Source organism: Galeopterus variegatus, unplaced genomic scaffold (assembly GCF_000696425.1).
Source record: "Galeopterus variegatus unplaced genomic scaffold, G_variegatus-3.0.2 Scaffold651, whole genome shotgun sequence".
Lineage (NCBI taxonomy): Eukaryota > Metazoa > Chordata > Mammalia > Dermoptera > Cynocephalidae > Galeopterus > Galeopterus variegatus.
The window spans coordinates 335,919-356,009 of NW_007726762.1; the positions used below are offsets into that span (position 1 = coordinate 335,919).

Genomic DNA, 20,091 nt, shown 5'->3' on the forward strand with positions numbered 1-20,091 from the left:
TGAATGTGGCCTATCTCTCTCTCTCTCACAACTTTTCTTGTATTAAAAAACAGTTCATGAGAGATCGTGTGCCTAGAAATCTTTTTATTATTATCACACATGAAACTCCCTAGTAATAATATAAAAGTTTTAAATGAAACCATGATATTTGATTACAGGTGTCAATCCCTTATCTAAAACCCTTAGTTCCTGATGCATTTCAGAATTCAAATAACTTCAGATTTTAGAAGGGTAACACTCTACATGTAGTATGAATTATATAATGTATCCAGTGGGCTCTGAGGCAAAAACTCTGTAATCAGACACATTAACATTTCTATAGCAAAACATGTGCATATTCATATTAGATGGGATAAATAAAGACTGTAATTACCCTCACATCAGTTCAGGTCAGATTTTTCCATCAATATCAGTTACAAAACCTTCCTATTTTCAGAGCTTCTTGGATTTCAGGGATTTCAGGTGGGAGATTATGGACCTGGAGAAATGCATACCTATACTGTTATAATGTTATAGATTGGGAAATGGTACCTAAGCAGGTTCTCTTGCTTGGGCAAGTGTTTAGAGAGTAGCATTGTTTTAATAGGATGGGCAAAAAATATGAGGGAAGATGCTGTTAAGACTGAGACACAAAGCAGAGCAGAAATGTGGCAATAATGCAAGATGACAAAACTAGGGCATGGGAACGGAAGGCAAGAAGAAGCCATTCAGAATTATTGAATCAAAAAAATAAACAAAACATAATGATTACAATATCAACCACTCACTGATTGCCTGCTTTATACCCACTAGTGTGAAAGGCACTTAACATACGTACTTTTTTTTTTTTAGCAACCTGCCTTAATTTTCAAAAGGACATTTTAAAAGGAAGAATGTATTTTCAGAGTGGGGCATAAAACACTGAGTTATGTCACTCTCCTCTCATACCCCAAAGCAAAATATCCATAATGTTAAATATCATGTGACACTATCAGAAACAAAAAATAATCTTTACTGTATGAGGTCAAATGTCCCTATTTTAATCGTATTTGTGATATCCTACTTGGTTTATGGGTTCTTCAAAATCACTTGTGGAAAAAAGTAGTAATTTTTTTTTGCTATTGATATTCAAACTATTTAATTTAAAACTCATTTCTTAAAAGAATATTCCCAAGAAACATGAATATTACATTGCATTTACTTGGAATCTTTCTAAGAATGTATTTCCAAAATACTTTTTAAAGTAAGTACCTGAAAGAACTTTATCACAGGAAAGTATTGGCACTAGGCTTAAGACCAACACTCACCATCTTCTAAGAGCATTTCCTGAGAGCCTTTTGGGGCCCAGACCTGCACTGGGAAGGAGTCCTGGAGGCATTTATGTGAACAGTGTTAGTCCTATTCACTCTACAAAGTAGAGTGGAACGTGTGACTCTAATCTTAGTATCTAGAACCTGATCACAAAGTCATTTTCCATGTGAAGGAGGAAACTGCATTTGTTTATTTTTTTGACAGTACTACATACTTTGGTGAATTCTTTCTTTAGCAGCCAAAATGATGCCCTGATGGTTTGATGGAGTTATTATAGCTTCTCAAAGTAACTGACTGTTCCATAGGAGAGACACTCAGGAACAAAATCAAGATCCACTTATACCTGTTACATCATGTTCATATAAAAGAATAGGTGAGTATCCACCATCTACAGGCCAGGAGTCTCCGGTTGCAATGCAGGCTCACCAGAGGACAAACTCTTGAAATGAAGTGGATCAACGTGATACAAATGCCATCACACTCAGCCCTTTAAAAATACCATATCCAGCTCTCCTACCTCCTCCAAACTCTTCATGTAATCAGGAGAAGAGCAAATATGTTTCACAGCTGGCCCAAGAAACAGCTCAAGAAAAGCCATAACTACCTAGGATCAATACCAACCCCATGGTCAGTTGTAACATTCCACAAGTTACCTAACTTGGAACAATCCCCAACAGCCTGGCTGTGATGCTGTCAACATATAAAAGCAGAATATCTGTGTGAAGAAAGTTGTTCAGAGTGACAACACATTCATACCCCAGTGGAGACTGAACTCACTAATTTATAATGCCATTGAGCAGACTACTGAAAGCCTTTCTTCTTTGATTAGTTTAAGATGGGTAACACTCCTATTCCAAGGAGACAAGATTTTAAGTGTGCCCTAGATGATTTAAATCATTCAGAGACCCAAACACTTGGCAATTGTCTAAGACTCAGTTTCCACACTGAAAGATATGTTTGGTTTTCAAAATCTAAAAACCAAGAGTTGATGTTAAACAACCTTATCTGTTAATAAATATGATGCATGTAAAAGTTCACAGTCCAAAGCATTCTTAAAGCAAAGGAGTATTCATCCTTCAGTAAAGAAGGGCCGACCACTCCTTTTAATTTTTTTGTTTTTAAAGTTACATTCAAATTCCTTTATATATTGATTTCTCAGAGTTCTGTATGTATATAATTGATATCCTTGTTTAACAGTTTTTAACCACATGTACAGAATATGATGTTGTTCTAGAATGACTTTTTCAGGTCTACCTCAGGTATAGTTCTAGATTTCTAGAGTTTCTAGAGTTTGGAGCCATCCAAAATGGCTAGGGCTCTGTCTTAACGTCAAAGCATTTTGGGGGGTTAGAGTTATAACTTGATCCTTCATTCTATTTCCAAACTGCTCTACTCTCATTTAATTCATAAGGAACCTCAATCTCAATAAGCCCTACAATATAAATCTCAATTAAATTTATCTGCGGAAAACAGACATGGGGGGGTGGGTTATGAGCTCTGTCCTTCCTTGGAAGAATAAAGTCAAGAATTTATAAAATACTTGAAAACTAAACAGTGATCAATTCTGGGTAAGACAAAGTATCAGAAAAATATGTCAATATTCCTTCTAGTGTATCATCCCTGGGTCTGAATTATTCCAAGCAAGAGACAATTTCTGGGCTTTCTCATGAGGATCTGGGATTTACACTAAGAAAAGCAGATACCCTATTCTCAAAGGATCAATTTGACATATTTTGACTGAGGCCTTTTTCTCCTTCTAAGTCTGTCCCTCCGTGAAAAACCATAGGAAGTCATATGGGTTCTATCCAATAAACGAACTACATAATAATTATTATATGAAAGGAGTTTTATAGACTTATAATTAAGAGGTCTAGGGAAATAAGTACATTGTAAATAATTTAACTCACCTGCCTCAAATTAAAATGATTTGTTTACCTAATGCACGTACTGGTAGGAACTCACTGGTACTTCACCAATCATTTGCTATACTTTTCACCATGTGTTTATATTTTACAAAAGTCAGACTTTTAGGCCGAATGCTAAGTGGCAAATTGATTCATCAAAAATGAAGAAAAAGCAAGAATTTAAAAGTATGTGTTTTTACTGCAAAAGTGATTTTATCCTTTTTCTTCATCTATCACACAAACCTAAGTTTGCATCATTTAACATTTATGGTCATACCTAATATCTCTTCAAATACGCTACAATTTTTTCCAGACATGGGAAATATTAAGATACTTAAATAGTAAATTTTTATTCCTAAAAACTGGGGAAAGATCTCTTCGATTCCCCCTACCCCTCCATACACACCTATAGATTTTTCCTAATGCGTAAAAGCTCAAAAAGTCTGTCAAATGAGCATGCTCTCGCTCACACATGCATGGCCACACACACTCCTGTGTGTGATATTTCTTTGCTTTCCATACTCATGAATAAGTTCCACCAAAACACTGATGTGGGCATGGGAATGAGGAAACTGTACTTTCAATATACTTGTGGCACCATCTTGTGGTGATTCTATAGTGTTGCATTTTCAATTTAATTTCTATAGTTTTTTAAAAAATGTCTTGGAAAACACATTTGAGGATAAATTTAACATTTTAAATATATATGAGATGCAACATGAGAAATCTGAGTTGCGGATTTAAAAACCCACAAACATATTTTAAGAGTCATAACATCTACCATAGTGCCCCGTCCCTAGAAGTTGTTTAATATCAGTAACTGTTTCGTGAATGTAGAATAGCAATGAACATAAGCGATCATTAGGAGGGGAAGAAAATAAGGGAGAATCCTGGGGGACTCGAAGAGAAACACAGACTATGGAAACAGAAAATAACATGATATATGATGCTCTAACTGGCAACCCATTTCCCATTTGCTCTCCATTCCTACTTCCAAATCATCACCTCTACTCCTTGCTGAAAAATACCTAGGTTTTTATCACCCTTATCATCTTCCTTACCCCAAGTGCCCTCAACTTGAAATCTACTCAAGCTCAGTTTAAAACTTCTGAGGCCAAATAGAAGATGCCACTTCTTGAATAAAGAGGCAGAGTGTTTTTCCACCTCTTGAATTTGAGCTGGCCTTGTGTCTCAGGCCATATCTGCTACCATAACAAAATACCACAGACTGGGTAATTTATAATAGAAATTTATTGCTCATAGTTCTGGAGGCTAGAAAGCCCAAGATCTAGGTGCCAGCCGACTTGAGGGCTGCTCTGTGCTTCTAAGATGGCACCTTATTGCTCTGTCCTCTGCAAGGGGAGAACACTGTGTTCTCACATGGTGGAAGAGTGGAAGGATCAGGCAGTTCTGATGACTCTTTTTTAAGGGCATTAATCCCATTCATAAGGGTGGAGTCCTTATGTCCTAATTGCCTCCCAAAGGCCTCACCTCTTAATACCATCACTTGAGGTTTAAGTTCCAGCACATACACTTTGGAGGAACAAATACATTCAAATCATAGCATCTTGTGACCGGCTCTAACCCAGAGAATGCAGTAGTTGCAGCTTCTTCTGCTGTGTTGCAACACTGCTCTGTGACTGCTCTGTATGAAGCCTGGTTTAACACCTTCTCAAAGAGAAGAGTCTACTGGTGATAACAGTCCAGACTACAGCCAACACCAACTGCCAGACGTGTGTAAGGCCATCTTAAACCACTGCACCCAGTTCATCTGCTGGCTGCCTCAGCCGCACGAGTGACACACAGTGAATCCAGGACAGGAACCACCCAGCTGAGTCCAGCCCAAATTTTTGACCTACAGTATCATGATTAAAATCAATGCTCTTTAAACAAATTTTCTAAAAGCTTCTGTCTACCTTTCCAAACTTCCTTTGTGTTTCTTTCTAATTCTCTCTCAGTTTCAGCCATATCTCAGCTTTTTAGACATGCCAAGCTTTTTCTCAACTTGAGATTTTTGCACTCCCTTTCAATCACTTTTCTCCATTCTTTTTGTATGACTATTCTTTTTAGTCTTAATACCTCAACCTAAAATGATAATTAGAATTTCTTTTGGAATTAATTGCAGGTGAGAGAGAAAATAGTTGTTTTAGTTAGTATGCAACTGGAAAAACCAAACATTAGATAACATGAAAATCTCCCTGAATTAATTCCATTTTTACTTAGTGAAAAATTTCTTGTGAAAAGTTATGAGAGGTAAAATAGGGTGCAGACAGGTCTTAGACTTTGAATCTTTGTGTGACCTTACCCAAATAAAAATCAGTCCTCCCCACCATAATCCTTGGAGAAACTTGATTCTCAGGTGCAAATATTCCTTGAGGACACAGACAGAATAAAATGTAAAATTAACAATTATTACTCTACCTCCTCTGACTGAAAGGTGGAAGGTGTCAAGGTATCAGAGTAACATGTGTCATGGACTGATATGTAGGGAAGCCTCTGAACAGCAAATGCCGGCCTCACTGCATAAATGGGCTGCATCCAGAACTTAAGGTCTCTGTTTTCTCATTCAACTTCCACATCAGGTCCACATCTGAGCAGTAACCCTTAAGCACAAACCGGGCAATTTCTGCTCAACCCAATTTATGACCACAGATGGAAGCCAAGAACACCACGGTGAAGAATCAGCTGCAGAGTCAGTCTGCCTTGTTCCGAATCCCAGCCTTGCCTCTTCCTCATTCACTACATATGTAACAGTAATAGTACCTTCCTTATAAGTCTGTTGTGAGGGTTCCATGAGATAACCTCCTTGGCAGAACACCCGGCACAAGCTGAGGCCTCGTTTATCCACTGACTGCCACCTTCAACCTGCCTTCACTGTTTTTATGATGCTCTAGAGGGGCAGAGTTGATACAAAGTTCCCAGTTAGGGGTGGGCTTAGTTGGTGGGGTGGGGGACTATGTCTCTCTATTTCCGTGACATCATCCTCAGTTTCCTTCGGTCAGTGGATGCTGCAAGAGGAGACACAGGGGTACAAGAAGGCCTCCTTTCTTTTCCCTAACCAGTTCCCAATTATATATTTATTTAAGTTGAGAATCTCCTTTTCTGGGTACAAATCCTCCTCGATGGGTTAGGTTGGTGTTCTCAAAGTACAGTCTTGGACCAGCAGCCTCAGCATCACCTTGGAACTTGTTAGAAGTGCAAGTTCTCACACTCTACCCCAGATCTACTGACTCAGAAACTCTGGCGGTGGAACCCAGAAATCTGCATTTTAACAAACCCTCCAGGTGATTGATGCGCACTTAATTTGGAGAACCACTGGGTTAGACAATTAGTCATTCATACATCAATCACTTTAAATTTCTTAAGTTCAGATCCTCCTCAGAGAATGAAAATGGTGAATAGGCTAGGAATGACAGGGAAGTATCATAGCAGTGGGTACCCAGGATAAAGAATAGGTCTCAGCCTTTGAGTAGCACAGGGCAGGATGAGGGTCATTAGCTACCCTACATAGAAACAAATATGGTTGATTTTATATGAACTTGGGAAGCTGTAGACGGGTCATGGAAAGTGATCTCTGCAATTGTAGCATCTTGGGGAAACAATACCTAAGCTGGGATGTCTGGGGAGGCTCCTGGTTAACGTAAACCAGAGTGGGATCGGAAGAGAACTGAGGAGAACTTAGCTCTGAATTCCAGCAGCTGACCATAATTTTTTTATTTACGTGTCTTGGCAGATTTGTTTTTCCCATGCCTCTGTTCCCACGGGACCCTTCTCCTTGTTTTGACTCCTTTCTACATTTGCAGCAGAATCTTCTTCCTTTTCCCCAAATCATACTTTACTCCAATAATAAACTATTTATAGTTCATTCTTACATGTGTTTGCATTGCTATTCCCTCTGTATGAAATGTTGTTTTTCCTTGAATAACTTGAAACTCATCAAGTTATTTGAGTAGAGTATTAACCTCCTCTAGGAAGCCTTCCCTGATCTCCGCAAAGTTAATCATTTCTGTCTCTGTGCTACATCGAGCTAATATGTAGATCTATCATTGTTCTTAGTATATCATATTGCCATTCATTTATTTAAACATATTTTTCACAATTATCTTCTCTTATTAATTTCTGTAAAGTGGCACTTAACAATCTTTATAAAAAAGCAAAACCCTAAAATATTTGTTTACTATCATCTCTGAAAATATTACTAGGAGACAAGAGATTTTAAGTGGTAACATGTATCATGATTTTTTTAACTGAAGTTGTTATTAAAATAGTTGGAGATTTACACACAGCTGTAAGAAATAATACAGAGAATTCCCTTGAATACCTTGCCCAGCTTCCACTCATGATAAAATTTTGTAAAGCCACAGAATAATATCACAATCAGGATATTGACATTGATACAATATGCCAATCTTGTTCAGATTTCCCCAGTTTTACTTCTATTTGTGTGTGTGTGTGTGTGTGTGTGTGAAGGTTCTTGTATCCACCACCACACGATCCCTCATGCTCTTTTATTTCCACACCCAGCACCCTGACACCTGCACCATCCCTAATCCTGGCAACTACTATTCTGTCCTCTATTTCTAAAATTTTATCATTTCAAAATGTTATACAAACAGAATCATACAGTGTGTAAGCTTTTGGTTTTGGGATTGACTTTTTCCACCTAGCATAAGTCCCTGGAGATTCATCCAAGTTGTCGCACATACCAATAGTTTGTTAATTTTTACTGTTGAGTAGTAAATCATGGTATGAATGTACAGCAGTTTGTTTTAACAATTTACCCCTAAAAGATATCCATATCAAATCCCTGCACCTGTGGATGTTACCTTATGTGGAAAAAGGATCATTGCAAACGTAATTAAGTTACGGATCTTGAGAAGATAATCCTGGATTATCCGGGTTGGCCCTAAATCCAATGGCAAGCATCCTTATGATAGAGGCAGAGGGAACTCTGACACAGAGAAGAAGACACAGGCACCCAAAGGAAGAACTGACATGAGGATGGATGCAGAGATTGGAGGGACGTGGTCACAAGCCCAGGGATGCCAGGAACAGATTCTCCCAAAAGCCCATGGAGGGAGTGCAGCCCTGTCAATTTTTGAACTTGTAGTCACTAGAAATTTGAGAGAATATATTTCTGTTGTTTTAGGCTACCAAGTTTGTGGTAATTTGTTACAGTATCCTCAGGAAACTAATACATAGTTGTTTATAGTTTGGGGTTATTACAAATAATGCTACTCCTGGTTGCTGTATTAAATATTCATGCAGGTTTCTGTGGGAACATATGAGGATACTTCAAAACATTCATGGAACAAAAACGAATTAAATAATACAAATTTATTCATGAACTTTTTGAAGTACCCTGGTATGTTTTCATTTCCCTGGAATAAATTCACAAGATTACAATAGTTGGGTCAAATGGTAATTACATGTGTAGTTTTATAAGAAACTGCCAAACTATTTTCTAGAGTGGTTGTACTATTTTACGTTCCCATCAGCAATGTATGAGTGATCCATTTTCTCTGTATCCTTGCCAGCATTTGGTTCTTGTCAATGTTTTTTATGTTAGACATTCTGATAGGTGTATAGCAAAATCTCATTGTGGTCTTATTTTGCATTTCCCTGATGACCAATGATGTTAAACATCTTATCATGCACTTATTTGTCATCTGTTTGTCCTCTTCAGTGAAATGTCTCTTCTTATCTTTTGTCCATTATCTAATTAGATTGTTTGATCTTTTACTGTTGAGTTTTGAGAATTCTTTATGTATTATAGATACTAGTTTTTCTTTGGATATGTGGTTTTCAAATATTTTCTCCCGTTTGGAGCTTGTATTTTCATCCTCTTCACATGGTATTTCACAAAGCGAAAGTTTTCAATTTTGAATGAGTCCAACTTATCAATTTTTCCTTTTATGGATTATGCTTTTAGTTTCAGGTCAGAACTCTGCCTAGTCCCAGGTCCCATAGATTTTCTTCTATTTTTTTCCTAGAATTTCTATATTTTTATGTTTTACAATAAGTCTATGATCCATTTTGAGGTAATATTTGTATATGATATGAGGTTTAGGTCAAAGTTATTTATTTATTTTTTTTGCCTACAGATGTCCAATTGTTCCAGCACTGTTTGTTGAAAAGGCTATCCTACATTGAATTGTTTTTGTACTTTTGTCAAAAATCTATTCTTGTGTGGGTCTATTTCTGGGTTTTCTATTATATATATATATATATATATATATATATATATAAAGTCTTAATATTGGATAGACATTCCCCTCGCTTTACTCTTCTTTGTCAAGATTGTTTTAGCTATTCTAGGTTCTGTGCTTTTCCATATAAATTTTAGAATAAACTTGTCTGTGTCTGCAAAAATCCTTACTGGAATGTTGGTAGGAATTGCATGACACCTATAATAAGTCAACTTAGAGATAATTGACATCTTAACTTTGTTGAATTTTCCAATCCACGAACATGGTATATCTCTCCATCTATTTAGATCTTTGATTTTTTTTTCTTAGCATTTTTAAGATTTCAGCATATACATCCCATGTGTTTTTTAAAATTTATATCTGTGTTTAATTTTATTGAGAGTTATTATAAATAGTATTTTAGTACATAGATATGCAATTGATTTTTGTGCATTGATCCTCTATCCTGCAACATTGCTGAATTCACTTATCAGTTCTAGTTCTTTTGTAGATTATTTGCGATTTCTATGTCGACTATCATCTCATCTGCAAAGAGACGAAGTTTTATTTCTTCCTTTCTAATTTGTATGCTTTTTATTTATTTTTCTTGCTTTATTACAGTGGCTAGACATTCCAGTACTACATTGAATAAAAGAGGTGAGGGTGAACATACTTACCTTGCTTTTTATCTTAAAGGAAAATATTCAGTCTTTTACCATTAAGTATGATGTTAGCTGTAGGCTTTTTGTAGAGCCTCTTTATTAAATTAAGGTAATTTCCTTCTTTTCCTAACTTGCTGAGAGAGTTTTTATCATAAATGAGTATTGGGTTTTATCAAATGCTTTTACTGCATCAATTGATATAATCATGTGATTTTTCTTCTTAGTTTGTTGATATGTTAGATTATATTTATTGATTTTCAAATGTTGTACCAACCTTGCATACCTGGAAGAAATCCCTTTGGTCATAATTTTTTTAATACATTGCTGGATTCAGTTTGCTTATATTTTGTTGAGAAATTTTGAATCTAAGTTCATGAGAGAAACTTGTAGTTTTCTTTTTTTATATTGTCCTTGTCTACTTTTGGTATCAGGGTAATACTAGTCTTATAAAATAATTAGAGAAGTATTTCTTTTTCTTCTATTTTCTGGAAGACATTTTATAAAATTGATCAATTTCCCTCTTTAAATGCTTGGCATAGTTCTCCAGTGAAACCACCACTCTGTGGATGCCACTCCCACCCTCATAAATCTTAACACTACAAGATTGACAGAGGAAAAGAGAAGTAAACTCTTAAATTAACAGTTCTTGGAAAGAATATCTTTACTACCACATCTTTCCCCTTTGAGAAGAAGACAGGCTACAATTATCCTTTCTGTATTAGGATGCTAGGGCTATTGAAACAAAGTACAATCTCACTGTTCTGAAGGCTAGAAGTCAGAAACCCAGAAGTCTGTTGCGCTGGTTCTTTCTGAGCGCTGTGAGGCAAGGATCTGTCCTCAGCCTCTCTCCTTGGCTTACAGATGGCTATCTTCTCCTTTTGTCTCCTCACATCACCTTCCCTCTACGCAAGTCTCTATATCCAAATTTCCCCTTTTCATAAGGACTCCAGTCATATTGTGTTAAAGCCCACTCTCATGACTTCATTTTAACTCAATTATCTCTGAAAAGACCCTGCCTCCAAATAAGGTCACATTATGAGGTACTGAAGGTTAGAACTTCAACATCATTTTTGGGGGATGGGGAGCATAATTCAACCCACGATACACTCTAAAGCCAAGCGGTGGGCAAAAAAGGGAGATGCATTTGGTTCCTTGGTTAGTTGCGTACTTTGTCAGTGGACTTGTCAGCCTCCCCTGTGCTACACAAGCAGGGAACAGAAGTCCCTTTCTCCCCACAGCCCACTCCACCTCTACCTGCCTGGGACTTAGCATTCCAGGTTTTTAAGAGGAATGTTAGTTCTCAGATTCTGTATGTGTCCTTGAGCCCCAAGAGTTGGTACATATGAGAATAGAGGATACAATCTTTCTGGGACTACCACAGTGTAGGAGAAAGAGGCACATACAGTCAAGGGACAGAGCGTTTTGCTACCAGCCAGGGGTAAGCTGGAAGACACAGCTATCTCACAAAGGACCCCCAATGCCTAAGAGATGATTTAGAGGGAATTCTGCATCCGTGGGGTCTGTTAGGAGCACCTGGAATCCACAGAGACAGCCAGAATAGCAATCACTAATCAAGAGTAGCATTGATACCTTGCCAAGGCTGTAAGGTAAGGTAAGGTAACCTCTGCCCTTCCATACCTCCATAGTTTCCCACCATCTGGGCTTAAGAGCAGACTGAGGCAGGTGAGAGTAATAGCAAATGAGCCCAGCCCTCAACTCTAAGCTCCAAGATCTATCTAGCCAAATCTTAATTCAGCAATGAGATAGATGTTTTTATAAATAGAACTGAACCTTCTAAGTCAAAGAGTCTTTCTGTATATACAAAAGTGAGAAGTTATGATCTGAGAGGGTGTTAAGGGAGCTGCTACCCAGTAGGAAACAAAAGTCTGATAGATTAAAACTGAGGAAAGTGACTGGAAAAACAAACAAACAATAACAACAACAACAACAATGTCAGGCTTGCTCTTCACTGAGTTGAGACTCTAAACAGTAAATCACACTCATGTGTACACATAACTGCATTAAGGTATATTCCACGTTAGATCCTGCTGTTTTGCTTAGCATCATGGACAACTTCCCTTGTCATTAGGTATTCTTCAAGAATATAATTTTTAAAGTCTATGATGTCAATAGACATTTGGACTCTAATAGATATAATTCAAACCTTTACTCAGACTGTCATTTGCTCTTTGATTTAGGTACCAGTTTTTAACCTAACATTAACTGTATTTTTAATATGTAAATACAGGCACATTAATTCATCTGTAAATAATTATAACAGTTATCATAATAAATAAATAGAAAATGAAAAAGGAATTTTTCACTATTATAAGTGTTTATCTTATATCCTGTACGTTCCTTTAATTTCTTTCATGGTAAGTATTGATTGGAGAAAACAGTTTAATGAAATGAAACCCCATACTCAGTAAAAAGTAGTTAGGTTTAGCCTGAAATATAAAAATTATTTATTTACAACACTTACACAAAATCAAGAACCATGTAACAGCACTGAGTGAAATGCCAACAAATGGCTCTGCTGCATCATCTCACTTCAAGTTGAGGCTCATTACCAGAACAAATGCTTGCTAGAGCAGAATTTGGAGCTCTTCCACCACATTTAGGAGGAAGCTTATCTTGGCCTCCCACCCAAAACCTGGGTAGGAGGCCCGCTTTTTGTAGAAATCTCCACCACAGATAACAGTAAATTTCACATTTTTCTTTAGTTTGTCACAGTGTAACTACCCAAAGACCAGCAACGTGGAGGAGGACAGGCTGTCTGAGGAAAAGATAAAGGATTTGAAAGATTGTTTAGAATTCAGGACAGATGTAGGAAGGTAAAGATTCCTGGGCCGCTGCCTCTACCCAGCCCACAAGGTAGGGTGATAGGCAAGTGCAAGGGAAGACAGGGCTGGATCTCGGTGTAAGCCTGGCTGGTTTTGGTTATGCCTGTTTCTATTGTTAGAACACCACTGGCACACTGCTCGCAACCCTCTACGAGAATATGAACAAGTCTAACACTCAAGATTAATGCTTCTTTCCTGCATCATGGGATGTTATAAATAAAGCTGTAGCTTTTCATATACTGTCAAGTAGTACACCACCCAATATAAAGCTGATAAAGGAAACCTGAGAAAGTCTAATTTTGCAGAGAGGGAGAAACAAATGACATCACATACCCATTTTAAACACATTTCAAAATGCTTTAGAAAAGATTCACACACTATAGGGACACAGGACGTCTATAGTCCAATATACAAATATGTATGTGTATAATAAATATGCTGAGATGTGCCAAACAGCTCCTGGATTTTACCTGTAGGGAAAAGAGTACATATTATTGTGGTGGTAGTTTTAATGTGAAAGATACGTTTTGGTCTAAACCCTTCATTTTGCAGAGCAGAACCATTTCTCCCAGCAGTAAAGGGAGCCCCGAGCCTTTTTCCTACCTGTGCTGGTGTTGGTGCCAGGGTTGGCCAGCGGAGGTCCTGAGCCCGGAGCTGGGGGAGGAGGCTGCCCATCACTCAGCTGCTTTACTCGTTTGCGGTGGGATTTGCCGTTGTAATGGACCTGGGCCTGGGCTGCGGAGTTCAGCTGGATGTTGCACACCTCACAGAAGGAAAACAGAATTTTCTTTTTCTCTTTGCTCAACTGGTCTTCAGGCCTATCGTTCTTTATCCCCTTTTCTTCAAGACCCCGTAGAAAAGCTGCCATATTCATAATTCCATCTTCAAGGTAGTTGTCAGGGTTTAAGGAGTACTTCATGCCTGAAAAACAAAAATGAGGACAAGCACTTGTGAAATTATATGTGCCTATATACTTTCTAGTATGATTACAATTAATTTCCATGGTATGGTTTAAGCTAAAAGTCTTGCAGATACTCAGTGGTCACTCCTGGACAAAGTCATCAAAAGTACCTCACTGAGCAAACAGTCTTTGAACATGCATTCCCTATGTCAGGAGCACTTTATACCCCACTCTCACCCCTCCCCAACTTGCTGCCCACTCCCTTCACCCTTTTAATTCCTGACTGCCTGTGGGATCTTAGGGGGCACCTCACCCTCTCCAGAGAACCTGCTCTGACCCTGGAGACAAGGCAGGATCTGGCACATGCCCACATAGTGCTATGTGACCTCACTTCATAGCACCATCATGATGTGCATGTTATATGTATTTTTCAATTATTTAGTCTATGGCTGTTTCCTCATTAAAGTATAAGTTCTGTGAGGGCAGCAACCTCATCTCTGGATATCCCTTAGGCCAAGAACTGCATTTTTTGCATAATAGGCATTCCAATGTCTATTGAAGGAAGGAAGGAATAAATGATGTAACCAACCCAGAGTTGTGAAAAAGTGTAGACACAAATATATATACCAGCCACACCTGCACACATGCAAAGAGCTATATGCCCTAACTGCAAAGGAGGTGAATAACAAAGACCAAAACACGCTGTGTCTGCAACTTACATTGGGTTGTTCTAAAAGCCCCTTTATAAGTCAGCAGATGGGAATTCGAACATATTTCTGTATAGATGTAGTGAAACAAATGGTTTTCAGGTTTCCAGATTAGCCCATAAACATCAATTTGATCTTTGAGGAAGATGCAATGAAGAACATCTGAAATACAAAACAATAGAAGTACAATATCAAGGTAAACTGGTATTTGAAAAAGAGTAAAATGGAATAAGATATAATTTTGTTGTTTTTAAGAGCTATTTTTTTCTTCGTTTATTCAGATAAGAGTACAGTGATGGATTATAACCTAAAGGAAGACATCAAAGGGGATTTTTCAGTACCTTGAGACCCTCAGATGATGAAGATTGACTTGGTGTTTTATTTTGTTCACTTCCACTTTAAAAGTCTTATTTTTTCATTTTAGTTAATACCAGCATTAGCATCATTTTTATACTTAATGTGATAATGACAATGTTTTTGGTTCTCAATTTGAAAAATTGAAAAAGATGAGAAACACAGTCTCCAAAAAGAAAGGGGAGAGCAATTTGGTGAAAATTAAGGGAAAAGGAGCATTCGTAAGAAAGGATGGGCTGAGGTGGACAGTACCACACCATGAGGGATGAAGAATTTATATAAAGTAAAATCATGGCTTGTAAGGGATTTCTGCCTATGGGAAAAACTCAGACAGTTTAAAGATATTGGCTTTGCACAGTTCTTTTGATCCAAGCAACTATAGACAGGTCCATATTTGGAGTATCCACAAGTTAAATGTTTAGAGTTCAGAAAGGGTACGACCATAAAGACAAATATCTATTGATTCTGTGCACAATATGCCGAAAAATATCTCCTTATTTACACCCATACACCCAGTTGTGAAGGTTGTTTGAATATTGCAAATTTTGATATGTAAAACCTAATTGTCCCATATAATACTTTACCCTTTAAGCCACCGTTTTAAGGGACTCTACTACACAAAATTTTCCAAGTGACTCTATTCCTTTCAGCTTTCCACAAAAGCAGTTTTTGTCCTTAAAAATCTATTCCGACTATGTACATAAATCAGGTTTAAGTGGTTCCTACAGCTAGGCTGCAGAAAATAATTGAATTATAGTTGAAATGTGATTTGAACTGCACATATATAAATATTTTTGCTTTTATTCCTTAAATCCAAAATATTACAGTACCACAAGGCCATTTTTTATACAACTTTAAAAAATATCAGTGCCATATAAAGTTATGTTCAAACATATTACTCTGTGTACTCTCTCAAAATATTAAAATATATCATAAGAATTAACAGAACTAATTGATAAACAAAGAAATAAGTATTTTTAAGATGAGCTCATCACTAACGTAGTATGTCCTGTCTAGAAAACGAATCCACTATAAAACATAAGGAAAACAAATAACTTCTAACCTTGCAAAGCTAGACCAGGCACCCTCTCACCAGATCATTGAAACCTAAGTGGTATTTTTTGACTCAAGCGACCAAGATCCTTGACTCAGCTGGGACTGTTAACACTTTCATCCAAAAATTTAACCTCTTTGGAGGTGTCTGGCTTGCCCATCCTGCAAATTAGTGCATGGTATTTCACAGAAGCAGCACGTATGTCATGTCACAATGTTCCATTTGAAATTTGAAATCCCAAAAATGACTTCTTGTTTGTATAAAAGACCTGTGCTTTCCTGATTGCCATTAGTCCTAGAAATAAATTATACTCTAAATCTATTTAAATGTACATATTTTAAGTCAGAAGAAACAAACCTCTAAAATGAAATGAATGGCTCTTGTGGAATTCTCCCGTGATCTCTTCAGAGTACCAGGACCCTTCCTAATTGTTCATCCCTATTTTACCTTCTTTCAAAGTTACTCTCACTTACAGATGCTTTCTCAAGCCTCCAACACCATGTTCATGGGCCACTCTAGAGAGGGTGAAAATGCCTGGGAAAGGAGTGTGCATTCTGTCCACCAAATCCCACTTTATAAGTAGTAGTTCTGGCTTCACACTTCCTTCCCTCTCAGGGGAAAAATAAAGTCAGCTCCTGTTCACAGTCACTTGCAACCAAAGTATATTTAGTTCCAAAGGTCTTGGGAAAAGGACCTTGAGGTGATAGAGAGGCAAGATATCAGAGTCCCAATATCCACTTTTGCCCTGAGATGATATAATTCCTAGGCTCATAATATGTGTGAATGTGATAACATTTATAATGTCAACTTTCTGGCTAAGAAGAAGGTAACAGTGAGTTTAAATGGAAGAAGAGAGAAAAATCTCACTTTCTATTTTAAAGTTCTTTATCAGACTATCTTAAATTACTTGTTTCACTTGTGTGAGGCAGAAGGATCTTCGGGGTGTCCAGTTTTAAACAGAGCAGTGGGCAGCGTTCTGCTTTGGACTGCCAGGAATGAGGGTAAGAAAAGTCACGACAACTGGACCAAGTCCTCTAAGCACTTTTTGTATTATTTTATCAGATCAGATTGCCAATGAATTAGCATCTATAAGAGAGCAAGATATTTTGTGCAGGTTAAGGAGTGAAAAATGTTGATCCTTGAGTTGCTGCTTTTGGGGAAAAGAGCTGGCGGATCTAAACTAGATGGTTAGTGATTATCTAGAGGAGTGATTTTAAATAACGAGGAGGCAATTCATCAGGAAACTTCTAATGTGACAACTTTCTCTAGGACTGACCCTTACCTGCATAGTTACCTAACTGGTTTTTTATAATCATTTGAAAGTAACAGGGAACTCATTCAAAGGTAGTGACATCTCTGTTGCACATGGGGAGAAATACATTCTTTGACACAGAGGGGCAGCATCAGATGGAGAACGTGGGAGGAGATTGTCTCACTTCTGCATAAGTGTGAAAAGGCCCTGTCTCTACTCCATGGATTTATTGTCTCCTTCTCCAACTCAAGTCAATCAGCTTTATTCACTTCCCATTCATTCCTTAACCCCTAACAGCCTGGCTCACAGCTCCTTTCCAAATGCAGAGCTTCTCTTTGAAAAGTTGCTGTAAACACTTCCTAACTGCCAAGTCCCAGTCATCCTCTCCTGGTGACTTACATTTCGTGAAGTCCTCAAGAAGCTCCTCTCACAAGGGTCTCTTCCTACCTCCGCACTCCTTAGCATTCTGTTCTCACAGCCAGTGTGGCACACACCACACACATGCCCACAACACATCGTTTTAGTTATTTATTGAATTTTATTATATTCACATAGTTTTACTTACTCATTTCAGTAAATGTTTATTGACTATTCAGGCAGAGGGCTGGATGCCAGGGAGACAATAACAAACAGGGCAGATGGGATGACAGCCTGAGGGGACCCTAAGGTCCTATGAGAAATTCAGAGGAGAAAACAGTAAATTACAACAGAGTGCAATAAATACTTCAGAAAAGCCTACATTTTCCTCCCTTGATAGATTTCAAGCTCCTTAAGGATAAGAACTGTGCTTTATTCATCTTTGTATCCTTAGCAGCTAAGATTGTGTTTAGTACAAAAAAGGCACTTAATAAATATTGGCTGAATAAATGAATTCATTGTGTTGTGTGTGGTGCATGTAGGGTGTGTGTTGTGGGGGTGTGTGTGATGTGTGGTATGTGTTTGTGTGGGAGGGGGAGGGTGTGTGTGATAGATGGAATGCATGGGGGTGAGTGAGATGTGGGTGGGATGTGTGTGTGATGTGTGTTTTGTGGCATCTGTCTGTGTGGGGAGGTGTGGGGGTGTTGTGGGGGGGTGGAGTGTGTGTGTGGCTTGTGTCTTTGTGTGTGGTATGTGTGGAGGGTATGTGCATGTGGGGTGTATGTAGTGTATGTGTGTGGGGGGTGTATCTGGTATGTGTGGGATGTGAGATGTGTGTTGTGCACGGGGGATGTATGTGTGTAGGGTGTGTGTGTGGTGTGTAGGTGTGTGGGCGGGTGTGGATTTTAGGTGTGTGTGTGTGGGAGGGTGTGGAAGGATGTGGTGTGTGTATGGTGTGTGGGGTGTGGGTGTATGTGTGAGGTAGTATGTGTTGTGTATATGTAGCATTGGTTGTGAGCACAGTAACCAAGGTCAATGTTTTCCAATCATTTTAGCTTATACGTGGGCTGAGATTTCAGGAACAGTAATAATGGTGTACTGTCCCCAGGAAAAAATGCCCACCATTCATCTGCAAACTAAACAACATGCTCCTATAAAACCTACAATCAAAGAAGAAATTAAACAGGAAATTAAAAAATTTCTTTAAACTAATGAAAATAAAGAAACATCATACCAAAACCTATGGGATAATGCAAAAGCAGTACTAAGAGGAAAGTTTACTGCAATAAATGCTTACATTAAAAGGAACAGAAAGACTCCAAATAAACAACCTAACATTACACCTCAAAGAACTAGAAAAACAAGAACAATCTAACCCCAAAGTAGTAGACAGAAAGAAATAATTAAGATCAGAGCAGAACTAAATAAAATAGAGACCCCCCAAAAAAGATCAACAAAACAAAAAGTTGTTTTTTTGAGAAGATAAACAAAATACACAAACCATTAGCTAGTCTAAGAAAAGAAGAGTGAATACCCAAATAACAAAAATCAAAATTGAAAAAGGAAACATTACAACTGATACCACAGAAATACAAAGAATAATTAGAAACCATTATGAACAACTTTATACCAACAAATTTGAAAACCTGGAAGAAATTGATAAATTTCTGGACACAAACCTGAGGAGACCAATAACTGGCAATGAGATTAAATTAGTAATTAGCACTCTCCTGACAAAGAAAAGCCTAGGACCGGATGGCTTACTGCTGAATTCAACCAAACCTTTAAAGAAGAATTAATACCTATCCTTTTCAACCTATTCCAAAAATTGAAACAGAGGCCATTATTACGAACTCATTCTATGAGGCCAGCATCAACCTTATACCAAAATTAGGCAAAGATACAATTAAAAAAGAAACCTACAGGCCAATATCTTTGATGAACACAGACATAAAAATCCTCAACAAAATATTAGCAAATAGAATATAGCAGCACATCAAAAAGGTTATACATCATGATCAAGTGGGATTCATCCCAGGGATGCAAGATGGTTCAACATATGCAAACCAATTAATGTGATACATTACATCAACAAAATCAAGAGCAAAAACCATGTGATCATCTCAGTAGATGCAAAAAAAAAAAAAAAAAAAAGCATTTGACAAAATTCAACATCCCTTTATTATAAAAACTCTCAACAAATTAGGTATAGAAGAAAAGTATCTCAACACAGTAAAAGCCATGTGTAACAAACCCACCACCAATATTAGTTTGAATGGCAAAAAGCTGAAAGCATTCTTTTAAGAACAGGAACAAGACAAGGATGCCCACTCTCACTACTTCTATCTAACATAGTATTGGAAGTACTAGCCAGAGCAATCAGGCAAGAGAAAGAAATAAAGGACATCCAAATTAGAAAAGATGAAATCATACTGTCCCTGTTTGCAGATTACATTATCCTACATCTAGAAAAACCTAAACACTCTACCAAAAAAACTCTTAGAGATGATAAAAAAATTTCAGTAATGTTGCAGGATATAAAACCAATGTCCAAAAATCAGTTCCATTCATATTCTCCA

At 37.6% G+C, this 20,091-nt stretch overlaps 1 protein-coding gene across 2 annotated transcripts in view; it reads right to left on the minus strand.

The window, feature by feature from the left end:
* Window positions 1-14,653, minus strand: part of ZNF385B (zinc finger protein 385B) — a 317,580-nt gene extending 302,927 nt beyond the window's left edge. Inside the window, exons 1-2 of one of the 2 annotated variants that reach the window (XM_008570989.1) lie at window positions 14,508-14,653; window positions 13,491-13,808 (exon numbers count right to left, since the gene is read on the minus strand). In XM_008570989.1, coding sequence (XP_008569211.1) covers window positions 13,491-13,806 — 316 coding nt within the window. In that variant the 5' untranslated portion in view covers window positions 13,807-13,808; window positions 14,508-14,653. Of the gene's footprint in view, window positions 1-13,490; window positions 13,809-14,507 lie in introns of those variants that run through there. The other variant, XM_008570992.1, reaches the window with a different exon arrangement.
* Window positions 14,654-20,091: the final 5,438 nt, after the last annotated feature.